The following is a 13265-nucleotide window of genomic DNA, read 5'->3' on the forward strand; positions in this document are numbered from 1 at the left end:
CAGTTTACAGGCTAATCCACTTATCCAGAGTTTTTACTATAATTTGCAAGTTGTTACTATAATATGCATTGTCTATATGTATTATTTTGAATGTACCATAAGACATTGGGATTAAGATGTCTGGTAGCCATCAGAGGATTTATTAGTTTTGCTTTTCCTTCCATTTCATCAGCATTTCAATTTGCGCATGGTTTTATGTTTTAAGTAAACTAGGGCTGTTTATATACATCACGCTCTTTTAAGTCTAAGGGCTCCTTTTACAAAGCCGCGCCAGCGGGTGTAACGCGTCTGACTTTTCATCACGCGCTAACCCCTGCGCTGGCTGAAAAACTACCGCCTGCTCAAGAGGAGGTGGTAGTGGCTAGTGCGGCCGGCGGTTATGGCGGTTACGCTAGTGCAGCTTTGTAAAAGGAGCCCTATATTTTTCTCTTCTTCTAATGTTTTAGATTTAACTGACTTTCAAAGTGACTTTCTAATCACCATTAGGATGACTCGGTTCAAAAAGATTTCTCAATAGAAGTTGGTATGTACTTTTTCTAAAAAATGTTCTCCTTCAACAATATTTTGCACTAGCATGATAGTTTTCAGTTTTATTATACATCTGCGTGGAAGCATGATTCCTTATTTCATTTATTTTTCACACCATCACATATATCTCACCACTGACGTTTAATATATATTTTCTCACTTCATGGGCATCGGAGTGGGGGTAGCCACAGGGTCCATGGCCTTCCAAAAAATTGGCAGTCGGAAGAGTCAGTTATGACTCTCCTGACTCCCCCACCCACTGCCTCCCCGGCCACAGCAATTTTAAATTTTCAGCCAGCAGCTGGCAGCAACGAAGTGAGCCTGCCGCTCTCGGCCTGTCCCAGAAGTCGTCATTCTGCAGCGACTTCGTCTTCCCACGTAGGAAAAAAGGGGGAGAGATGACTCAAGGAATGGAGAGATGTCATATTCCAAAGAAGGGAGATGGAAGGAGGGAGAGAGATGTTGGACCATTGGAAGGGGTAGGAAAGAGTGATGCCATACCAGGGAATGGAAAGGAAAGAGGGAGGAGAGAGATATGCCAGTTTGCGGGAAAGGGGGAAGAGATGGAGAGAGATGTTAGATCAAGGGAAGAGGGAGGGAAGAAGAGAGAGATGCCAGACCATGGTAGAAGAAAGATGCCAGGCTGTGAGAAGGAGAGGAGAAAGATGGTAGACCATAGGAGGGGGGGGGAGGGAGATATAAATGTCAGATCATGGGAGAGGGAGAGAGTGGGAGGAGATGGTGCACAGAGATGGAGGGGAAGGGGAGAGAGTAGGAGGAGATGGTGCACAGGGATGGAGGGGAAAGGGAGAGAGAGAAGAAATGCTTCTTATGGATAGATGGGAATAGGGGAGAAGAAAGAGGGAGGAGATGGTACACATGGGATAGGAACGCGATAAGAAGAGAAGACAGTTGGCATGGATAATGTGCAATCTTTAAAATCAGCTTGATCTGTATTTAAGGAAACCTGGTCTATCGTGGCCTACATTGCAATCTCACTATCGGGATACTCTGTCTTCCCTTTTATGATGTTATCTTTTAAAGATACCTTTTCTCAAGTCATACTCTTTTGAGCAACTGTCAGCCTTCCCCAGTTTCTAGTATATTTTTAGTGTATCAGGTACTTTAGCTAGATTGTGAGCCTTTTGGGACAGATAGGGTAGTTTTTCTCAAATACCTAATTTCATTTTAGTTTGATACATTGTAAACCGCTTAGGTCAGTAAAATGCAGGAGCGGTAGATCAAATCTTAAATAAACAGAAACAGAAAAGCTGCTCTATCTCCATTTTAAATGTTGATGCGTCTAGCCTGCCTTACCAGACATGTCCTCTTTTTGAGGACTCTGTCGGGAGTCCGGGTGGCTTTTCTAGTTTGCTACTTTTGTCTGGGAAAAATTTTATAATAATCCTAAATGTCTGTGTTGAAATGTGAAATAGTGACAATGTGGGACATGCACCTATCTGGAGTCCCCTCCCCTGCGATGAGATCCCGTGCTTGCTCGTTGTTCTTCTCAGCGGTACTGCTGTAGCTCTTCAGGTTGATGGCAGCATGTGTGAAGTAAACACGCTGCCTTCGGCAACCCAGAAGCTTTCTCTCTGTTTCTGCTTCCTGCCCAGGTGGGCATGGCTATGTGCCTAGATCCCTCCTTCCCTTTCCAATCCACCCTCGCCCAGTCTCCAGGTTCTCACCCAATTCATGGAAGCTCTTAGGAGTAGGTAGGTGCTGTCTTTCCTGGCTGGTGGACATGCCCCTGTGACAGCCTCCTGGTGGTTATTCTTTAGCGCCGAGAGACCCAGCTCTCCTAAGAGCGTTCCACCTCCACCGCTAATCACCAGGGAGCCTTCTCCTTTGTTGGACCGTTAGTGCTGATTGCAATCCAGCAGCCTGGCACCTACGTTGGGCTACTAGTGGCAATCCACAGTCAGGTAGCCTTCCCTTTCTTTGAGAGGAGCCTCTGGTGTAGCTCCCTGCTGGAGTCCCGGTTACCAGCCCTCAACAGAGCTCAGCGACCACTAGTACCAGAGCTGCCTCTGCTCTTCTCAGCCCTCAGGCAATGAGAGTGCCTCTGCAGGCCTTTTTGTTCTACCCTGAGCTGCTCCCAAAGGCTGGCTGCCTTGCGCCCAGCTCCCAAGGACTGCTGGTCTTCTGCTCTGAGATCTCTGCTTCCAAGGATTGCTGATCCATTTTCCTCAAGAGTGCCCCTGCTGGTACACAGCATACCAGCTCAAAAACAACTCTATGTAAGCCAGTGACAGAGTTCTCCATCTGGAAAACTTTCTCTCAAATGAGCAGGGCAGGATTAATTTGTCGAGGGCCCCTAGGCACCTGAGTACACTGGGCCCCCCTGCCCCACTCCACCCCACCATGCGCCCAGACGGAAACAGGAAGCTGCGTCAGAGGGAAGCTTTGGGCAAGCAGCACCGCTTGCACAATTACAGTTCCTGTTGCCTTTCTTACCCGCATTGCTTGCTTGTCTTACTTTCCGTCAATTGGGGAGGGGGGGGGGGCGCATTGGCAATCGATGCTGGAGGAGCCCATCGCCGTTTGGAAAAAACAATGTTGATGCCCTCCTTCATTGGGCCCCCCCTGACCATTTTGGGTCCTAGGTACATGCCTACTTAGCCTATTGGTTAATCCTGCCCTGCAAATGAGTATTATGCACAGATATGACTCCATGCAGTGCAAACTCTTAGATTCTAGACATTTTTAGCATGCTGGATCTGTTACCCTCACCATTTCGTCTGGCTTCTGAACTTGTAGGGAGTAAATAGTAAATGCCCACGTGTGGTGTTCTGATTCAGCTCTTCTCAGCACACATACCCACAAGCTTTATTCCCATTCATTAGATAACTTCTTAAAACGCATAACATTTTACCCAGTTGTTCTGAGTGTTCATCCCTCGGTGCATGATTTGCATATGGAGTTACCCACCCCCTCTGCACACTCAGGTATGTTAAGTTTCAGAAATTGGATACAATGGCAGACAGAAACCCCTTTTCAGTTTTAACACCACTAGATAATTGCTGGTTTCAAACACATTGCTCATAAACACCTCTTTCTATCTGAAACCCACTCCCGGGAGGGGTTCATATAAGTTTGATGTAAACTGTGGGGTTGTTTATTGAATTATCGGGAGGGGAAAGTATTTATTTATTTATTTAGATTTTTATCCCGTCCTCCCAGTAGCTCAGAACGGTTTACAAGCAAACATTCACAATGGAGTGAATTGGACATACAAGATTATACAGTAGATTTAAATATTTGGACATAGGAGACTGTGCAGCAGTGTAAATATAGGGACTATACCGCAAATTAAGAACAGTAGTTTAAATATAAGTAGTTTAGTTTAGATACAAGTTATTTGAGAGTAGGCTGAGAGTGGACTATACAGAAATTTTTGGCAGAAGATTAGAATGGAGAAAGAAGGGTAGAGGTGGGGGTTTTAAGGGGTTGGGTGTAGACTGAGGGTGGCAGCAAGTTATTGGGTAGGGTTAGGTGGGAGGTGGCCTTCTCAATGCTAAAGAGAGTTTTAGCCATATTTCCGCAGTTTGTCTCTCTTGCCGCTGACAATGACAGGTCTTCTGCCTCAAACTACACAATGAACTCCATTTATCCGGGCAGGCTCCCTTAAGTTCATATCTGTTCTTCGGTTTTCTGGATAGCTCCACCAGGGCACAAATGCTCTCCTAGCAAATCCTAATCGCTTCTCATTGGCTGTTTCCTCTTCTATGCCTTCACACACACACAGGGAGCAGCCCCGGCAGCTGACAGCTCTGCTTTCCAATCCAGGGCTGTAGCGGTAGCAGGGGGCGGGGCTGTAGCGGTAGCAGGGGGCGGGGCTGTAGCAGCAGCAGGAGGCGGGGTGGAAAGTCTGCGGAGCAGTGGCAGCTCCTGACCAGGTTTACTCTATAACAGCCTGCAAAAGAACTCCAGCACCGGTCGTAGCTCGCAGCGCTTGCTCGATAGTTTCGTGTCGTTTTTCCAAACACTTCCAAGTCATCGCAGCTGAACGTGATCCGAACTGGGTTCGCTTTCGCCAAGCATGGCACGGGAACCCCGACAACCCAGACGCCGGTGCGCTGCTGACCCAAAAGAGAGCGAGCCGAAATAATTAAAAAAAAAAGCACAAAAACTCTTGTCCAGCAAAATAGGAGAAAAGTGCCTGCAATCTTGTTTTCTTTGGCTTCGGGGTGCAATCGCCACGCTGCAAGGTTTTGGGTTTGCTTGTTTGTTTTAATCCCCCCCCCTTTTTTTTTTTTTTTCTTTCGTGCCGGTTGGAGTACTGAGCTGGAGGGGAAGACTCAGCGGAGCGGAGAGAGTTTCGGATGCGGTAGCGGGGTGCATGCAGCCCAAGGGGCGCGCGCGAGATCTGGATCGCCTGCCCGCGCGGAACCCGGAACCAACCTTCCCGGGCTCTGTCCCCCCTCGTCGCCGGACACGTGTGCGCCTGCAGAAGGGGGCGCCTCAGGCCAGCACCCTGGCGTTTTTAAGGGGTGCCTGTCGATTTCTCGATTTCTCTCTATATGTATAGGTCACTTCCTCCCTTTTGGGCTGCGTTGGTTTTCGGTCGCTTGATCGTTGGCCTTGAACTTGATTTGGGGCGAGGAGTCACGGAGCTCAGAACATCAAAGCAGAACTGGGAGCACCGACGGGAATCCTTTCCATGATTCATCTTCGCTCGCCAGGACTCTTCTATTGTCCTTTCCCTTCCTTAGAAATCCTATTTTGCACTTCACCTTCCCACTTTGTAGAACGCTTCCCCTAGCTTTGTTGCAGTTTTCCCATTAGTCTTGCAATTGTCACCATTTCTGTAATTTAGTTTCTAGCAGAGGCACAGCTGACGCTTGTCATCCCCCCCCCCCTCCCAAAATTCAATCTACATTTTTGCAAAGGAAATCCAAATCAGAAAATGCACTGTTGTATCCTGAGTGTTTTCCTTACCCTGGATCTGGCCATAATGGCTCTCAGTCTGTCTACCTGCAGCACCCTGGACATGGATCAGTTCATGCGGAAAAGGATCGAGGCGATCCGGGGGCAGATCCTGAGCAAACTGAAGCTAACCAGCCCTCCGGAAGAGTACCCGGAGCCCGAGGAGGTGCCCCCGGAGGTCATCGCCATTTACAACAGTACCAGGGACCTGCTGCAGGAGAAAGCCAACCAGAGGACGTCCACCTGTGAGAGGGAAAGGACCGACGAGGACTATTACGCCAAAGAGGTTTACAAAATAGACATGCTGCCTTATTACTTCTCAGAAAGTAAGTGGCTTGTTTATTTTTTTGTACATTTTACTGCTCCCTCTCCCAGCTTTTTTTTTTTTTTTTTAATGCTAACTGTTTGCATTAAGATTCATGCTCTGCTAACCCGATCCAGGATTTTTTTCCTTTCTCCTCTGTTATCTCCCCACAGCCCAGCCGTCCAATTTCTTTTTATCAGATTTCCTTTCTGCCTTTTTGGTTGCGTTTCCACACTAAAGAATTTGGCTTAGGGTTGCTGGGAGGACCATCCATGGCTATGGGGAAGGAGGGGGGTATAAAAGGAAAAAAAAAGGATAGCTTTTATTCGCCTACGATGATATTCTGTCTGTAAAGCTAACAATTACAAGCACCATTAGGGGTATAATTTATGATTGTAGGGGATTTTTCTATTTTCCCTTTTTTATTCCCATATCTCCGCCTCGCCACCCCGTCTGCACTAAACCCAGAGCATCTTAAACAGACGCTCTTCAAGTACTTGGAATAAAGGGGAACTGTGTAAAAGTTGATACATTTCTCCAACCATAAGTTAGCCAATCTTATTTCCCCCCCTCCCTCCCCCTTCCCGGTCGTACAACAGAGAATATAGCTTGGATGCTAGTTTAACTGGAAAATAAATGGCAGTCATCAGTGCAAATCATTTCTGGTCCAACACTGGGGAAGAAATGCCTTTAATTCAAAGTTGCCTGCACTAGCGCCTGTCTCAACCTGCATTAGCTGTGAGGGGTAAACTGCGTTCAGGAGTTGCATTGAGGGGGGGATCGGATACTTTATAACCCTAATCTGAAACCTTGGAACTTTTGATTTTTCCTAAACGGATAATGGAACCACTTTGGTAGTCTTCACCCAAAAGTTACTAACACTTAACCACGTTTTTCCTGCCTTGCCTGGACCAAAATGCCAGCTAGGCTGTGTGCAGCTGTTTTGGCTTTCTCTCCCCGGGTGTAAATGACTTTTCTAAATCTGTGACATTCTAGCAGAGAAAGAGGCTTTAATAATGCAACCAAGGGCACTGGGCGTCACCTGTCAGAAGGTTGCCCGTTTGTTAGTTGAACACCCATATACACCGCGCCCTGTACTGTCCTCGGGGAGCTTACTATCATTTGGTAGGAATAACGTTGCGCCCACAGAGTGGAGAGGAAACAGTGCAGGGCTTTCACCACCCTACTGTCCTTTCTGGCATTTCACCTAGGGCAGACCTTTAGCTCAGGCTTTTGTCAATTGCCACAAAGAGACTGGAGCCAAACAAAAAACTGCTAAACCTTTAGCTGAACACAGTGTAATTAAATTCATTCTACTGTGGTTTCTAAGTATATTATCTGCCCCACAAGAAATAAAAAAAACTAAAATAAACAAGCAGAGCTCCAAATACTGTTAGAATGATAGGTTTGTTTTTTTAAAGGTGAGGTATTTGAAGCACCACAAAAAACGATAAGTCAGTGGGAATGTTTTTATAATGTGCTTTGTTAGAGGAGACAGAAAATGACTTCACACAAGCAGATGGCAAAAATAAACGCCAAATAGAGGTGCATGGGACCAGCGATGGAGCTTGCAGCTCTCTGCCGACAGAGTGCATCAGAAGTTTGCTTTTGGGGACTTAGCAGGATGGATGGTACACTAACCGTTCAAGTTGCCTTGCGTTCAGAAAGATAACTTTTCTTCTGCTTTGCTGTTCAAGTGCTAGGCGTACCACTTTTGATAAAGGAAAACACCACAGTTGTTGGAAAGCATCAAGTGGAAAGGACACCGATGTGCTTCATCCCTTACTAACTAACCCAGGTTTAGCTCTGCTCTGAGCCAAAGTGGTATGTAAAAGAAAAAAAAAAAAAAAAGTTGAGGTTATGGCGATGCCGAGGTCAAAGACTGCGGAGAGGAAAGCATGGGAAAAGATCAGTGATGCCGTTTTTACCACGAAGTTGCTAGCCTTCAGTAACTGACTTCAACCCAAGTATTGCAAATATGTTCTAATTATACCCTTAGATGGCTATTGCCGCCGATTGCTGATAACCCTTGGGAGGACATTTTTTTTCTCGCAAAGTTCAGATTGAATATTTTTAGCGATCTGGAAATATAAAAGAGAAGCTATAGGAGAGAAGTATGTGCTTCAAGGCATATTTAGTCTTAAATATTATCCTTGGCAAAGGGTGTTGTATAAATACAGTAAATATGAATAGAACTGGCTGCGTGCCAGTATCCTGGAATGAATTTTAGTTAAGGTATTTATAGGATATAAATAATACTGTGTCAACATTTAAAGAAGGGATCTGATTAGTTTTGATTTTACTGGTATTAATCTTTCATATACTGTTAGTTTGAGGCTTGGGCTGAGGCTATATTATGGGATAAAGGACCTCTGACTATCCTAGAGGGTAGAGATGCCAACATTTCAAAAATGATTAGGGGTGCCAAATGCAATACAAATCACCCCTCCCTGGATACCATGAAGGAGTTTGCTCATTATTGGGGGTGCTCAGCATCCACTGTACCAAAAGAGCTTGCTGCTATGGGAGGGTCCAAAGGTAATGGAAGTTTCTGGATGTATAGTACACACCATTAGGTGTCCAAATTCTTTGTAGTTAAGCCCCATTTCTCTCTCAAGCTTTTAAATTGTTTGTGCTGGATACAATTCTAAACAGTACGGGCTGGTGTTCCATAGGCACAGCATGGGCCAATGTGACTGGGGTTACCATATGGCTCTGGGAAAAGGAAGACGGATTGAGCCATCCAGATTTTACTTCCATTGACAGCAAAGGAAGGAAGGAGGACAGATCGGGACCTCAGTGAAAGTAAAACCCGGATGCCCATCCTTTGTAGAAGTAAAACCCAGATGTCTCAATCCATCCTCCTTTTTCTGGAGCCATATGGTAACCCTAACTGTGACATTTATCAGATTCCTCGAGAACATTCCTGAATAGCCCCCTAATCACAGTAATGTGCTCCCTATTTTATCCATGAGAGGCCCTTTCCTGCTCCATTCCGCTTTTTGCTTTCCAAAACATAATGACAAGGGTTCCCTAGAGGTCCTGGCTACCCCTGACCAGCTCACTACTGTCTATACTTCATCAGTAAAAGAAGTGATACTTGTCCGTGTACACATGGAAATTGTAAAAGAGAGAAAGCATATCCTGACTATCAGAATATCCTGACTTGCAGAATTCTGGGTTCTCCTAGGACAAGCAGGATGAGTCAGCCACATATGGGTGTTGTCCCAACTAGAGAGTTGCGCGGGGACAGAAATCCCACCCGTCCCCACCTGTCCCCGCCAAAGTCCCACCTGTCCCCACCCGTCCCCGTGAGGACTCCCACCCGTCCCCGCGAGGAATCCCCTCCGTCCCCGCGAGGAATCCCCTCCGTCCCCGTGAGGAATCCCCTACTTCCTCGCCCGTCCCTATAAACTACAGAAATAGTTATTTCATTTAATTATGCTACTGAATTAAAGGCTCTGGTAGAAACCCATTTAAAAATAAGTAAAAAGACTTTATTAATTTGGAAATATTAATTGGGAAGAATACATACTTTGTAAACAGGTTTCTACCAGAGCCTCTAATGTTTATAAATTTTTATCAACACAACTAATATACCGTATTTGCCGGCGTATAAGACGACTTTTCAGTACCTTAAAATCCTCCCCAAAGTCGGGGGTCGTCTTATACGCCGGGTACTGTTTAGAGAGCTGCACGGGGACGCCCCTAGGGTCGCGGGGATCCCATGGGGACGCCTCCGAGGGTCGCGGGGCTCCTGCGGGGCTGGATGCTCAGTCTTCTGGATGTACGCGGCTCTTCTTCTCCCTACCTTCTCTGCTTGCAGCACAGAGCCGAACGGAAGTCTTCCCGACGTCAGCGCTGACGTCGGAGGGGAGGGAGGGCTTAAACAAAGCTTAAACAAAGCCCTCCCTCCCTCCGACGTCAGCGCTGATGTCGGGAAGACTTCTGTTCGGCTCTGTGCTGCAGGCAGGGCAGATAAGGAGAAGGAGAGTAGCCTCACGGTTCGAGTGGCTACCAAGGGAGAGGGGCGGCCCGCCCTGGTTGCAGCACAGCCGGCCAGGTTCCCTTACTTTTGTGGCACTTCCCCGACCGACCGATAACAGCCCGGGTCCGACAATCCTCCCTGCCCTGTAGCCGCGAATCTAAATTACCTTCTTACAGCAGCTGTAAGAAGGTAATTTAGATTCGCGGTTAAGGGCAGGGAGGTTTGTCGGATCGGGGCTGTTGTCGGTCGGTCGGGGAAGTGCCACAAAAGTAAGGGGACCTGGCCGGCTGTGCTGCACCCGGGGCGGTAGAGAAGGTGTGCGGAAGAAGGGGTAGTCTTATACGGCGAGTATATAACAAAACTCTATATTTTAACTAAAAGTTGGGGGGTCGTCTTATACGCCCAGTCGTCTTATACGCCGGCAAATACGGTACTACTTTATCCTTAAGCAAAAAAAAAAAAATAAAGAATTTTTTTCCTACCTTTATTGCCTGGTTTCTGCTTTCTTCATGTTCTCATTCAATTCCTTCCATCCACTGCCTCTCTTCTCTCTGTGTCTTCCATTTGCTCTGTTACTGTGCCTCTCCCTTTCTCCCCCTCCCAAATTGGTCTGGCACCCATCTTTTTCCCTCCGCTCCCCCCATAGTCTGGCAACTCTGCCTTCTTCCCTGCCAGCGCCTTCTTCCCATTCCCTCTTCCCCATTTCCTTTCAGTGTCCTTCTCCCCCACCATCTTCCCCATGTCCTGTCAGGCAGCATCCTTCTCCCCCCTCTGCCTTCCCCATGTCCTTTCAGCGTCCTTCTCCCCCCTCTGTCTTCCCCATGTCCTTTCAGCGTCCTTCTCCCCCCTCTGTCTTCCCCATGTCCTTTCAGCGGCCTTCTCCACCCCTTTGTCTTCCCCAGTGCTTTCAGGGTCCTTTCCCCCCTTCCTCCCGTTTACCCCATGTCCTTTCAGCGTTCTTTTCCACCCCTTTGTCTTCCCCAGTGCTTTCAGCGGCCTTCTCCCCCCTTAAGCGTCTTTTCTTCTCCACTCCACCTTTCCTCCCTCCCTGCCTCCACCTTTGTGGCGCTTTTGCACCCGACCAACAACAGAACAGGCCCGGTCGGACAAATCTCCCTGTCCTGTAGCCGCGAATCTAAATTACCCTCTTACAGCAACTGGAGTAGTGAAGCTGCTGTAAGAGGTAATTTAGATTCGCGGCTACAGGGCAGGGAGATTTGTCGGCCGGGCCTGTTGTCGGTCGATCGGGGGACCTGACCGGCTGTGCACATTCTCCGGGGCGGACCTCCCCCTCCCCCCTCTTTCGTACGCCATTGCCTTCTCCCTACCTGCCCTGCCGCACACAGCCGACCGGAAGTCTTCCTGATGTCAGCGCTGACGTCGGAGGAAGGGAGGGCTTTGCTTAAGCCCTCCCTCCGACGTCAGCGCTGACATCGGGAAGATTTCCGTTCAGCTGTGTGCTGCGACAGGGCAGGTAAGGAGAAGGAGACTACCTTCGCGGCTCGAGTGCACTGCGATCCAACCCCGCAGGAACCCCGCGACCCTCGGAGGCGTCCCCACGGGATCCCCGCGACCCTAGGGGGCGTCCCCACGGGATCCCCGTGACCCAAAGGGGATCCCGCGGGATTCCCGTCATCCCCGTTCCCGTGCAGCTCTCTAGTCCCAACACCTCCCAATTTGCGGATAAGCTCTCCAATAGCTCAGAGAGATTTTTTTTTTTTTTTCCTCTGAGCATCTGCAGTGCCCGGGCCCCACTGGGCATGCCCGAGCCCTACCCATTTTCCCCTGCTTCCCCCTAATCCCCAGTCTTTAGTTTCCGCCCGTTCCCATCGGTCGGATTTTTCCACAGCTCTCCATTTTTCTACAATCAAAACTTGTTCTACTTATCATCTTGAAGATGCCAGAAACATCAAAGAAATGTCCGGGCTGCAGGAAAAGGATGAGCACACTGGACCCTCACGTCCTGTGCTTTCGCTGCTTGGGCACAGCACACGAGGAACAGTGTTGCATGCACTGCGTCCGTCTGTCTCCACGGGCACACAAGCTAAGGAAGAGGGCACTGAGAGACTTCTTGAAGAGAAGTGAGGCCCGAGAATCTTTCTCCAGCAGCCATCCTCATCGGAGCGTAGCAGCGGGGGATCCACAGACGAATCCGGTGAGGAGCCTCCAGGACGTCCTGGCTCAGTCAACCCCCCCGACTGCAACTTGCCCGGTCGAGAAATCTCTCCCGGAGGTCCTGCATGCTGTCGCTAGCCGTCGGCCCCTGCAGGAAGCCGATAGGAGTCTCACCAGACCGAGAGATCTCTCCAGGAGTTCCTGCATGTTGCTGCTTACAGCCAGCCTCCGCAGGGCATGAAGAGAAGTGAGGCCCGAGAATCTTCCTCCAGCAGCCATCCTCATCAGAATGCAACAGCGGGGGATCCACATGCTACAGTGGCAAGGAGCCTCCAGGATGCCCTGGCTCAGCTAATCCCCCCGCCTGCACTTGGCCCGGTAGAGAAATATCTCCCGGAGTCCCTGCATGTTGCCGCTTAGAACCAGCCTCTGCAGGGCAGCCAATAGGAGTCTCGCCAGACCGAGAGATCTCTCCAGGAATCCCTGCATGTTGCCACGCAGCCATCCTCTGCAGGGCAGCCGATAGGAGTCTTGCATGCTGCTGCGTAAATCCACAGCCTCTGCAAGCAACAGATCGGGGCTTTCACCCTCCAGACGGCATGCTGCCTCTTAAAGCCAGCCTCTGAAGGGAGCCGATTGGGGTTCAAAGGTAAGTCCTATCTGCTTGTTTTTGGGAAAACCTCTGATAATTTGTTGCAGCCCCGAGGGCTCTGCCCCACCCTCCTCCCAATCTGAATTTAAGGAGAAAGAATCTCCCATGCTTCTTTCCCTTGGAGGGGACCTGCAGAACTCTCCCCCCAGTAGGAGACATGCTGCCCCAGAGTTCAGCTTATAAAGGACATGCTGAAAAAAAACAACAACTCGATGTTTCTTTCCCTCTTGGGGTCCTGCAGAGTCTACAATTCACACCTTTCCCACCCCGCCCCCCTCCCCCTCTCAGGTTGGGAACGAGGAGTCTGCCTTTCTCAGCAGGGTGCTGATATCTTCAGAGATGCGGCATGCCAGACCATGCCTCTCCAAGGGTGGGGGTTTGAAACTCCTCAGTCTAAAAAGCTGTTTGCTCTTCATAAAACCTAGGCAGAGTGCTTTTCCAGCTAGCATGAGGGACTCTGTACTATTCATGATTTCTATAGCACTGAAAGGCATATGCAGCGCTGTACAGTTTAATATACAATAGGCAGTACAGCAGGCGAAGCCCACTCAAGAGGCATTATCACTCCTCTTTCTCTGCCTCCAGGCACAGTGGGAAACGCAGCCAGGAGCACTGGCACAGATGAAGGGGTGCATCCTGCCCCCTCTCTGCAGGCTCTCCCCCCTCTCAAGAAGGACAGAGAAGGGCGGTGGGGTACATGGAGCCACCCAACCAGTCAAGTGGAGCAGCACATGAACCTGCGAACCACC

The 13265-nt window shown here is 48.9% G+C and overlaps 1 protein-coding gene across 1 annotated transcript in view; it reads left to right on the plus strand.

The window, feature by feature from the left end:
• Positions 1–4385: 4385 nt before the first annotated feature.
• Positions 4386–13265, plus strand: part of TGFB2 (transforming growth factor beta 2) — a 203788-nt gene continuing 194908 nt past the window's right edge. Inside the window, exon 1 of the mRNA XM_033938220.1 lies at positions 4386–5783. Within this exon, the coding sequence (XP_033794111.1) occupies positions 5438–5783 (346 nt within the window). The 5' untranslated portion in view covers positions 4386–5437. The remainder of the gene's footprint in view (positions 5784–13265) is intronic.

This window comes from Geotrypetes seraphini, chromosome 3 (assembly GCF_902459505.1).
Source record: "Geotrypetes seraphini chromosome 3, aGeoSer1.1, whole genome shotgun sequence".
NCBI classification, from domain to species: domain Eukaryota; kingdom Metazoa; phylum Chordata; class Amphibia; order Gymnophiona; family Dermophiidae; genus Geotrypetes; species Geotrypetes seraphini.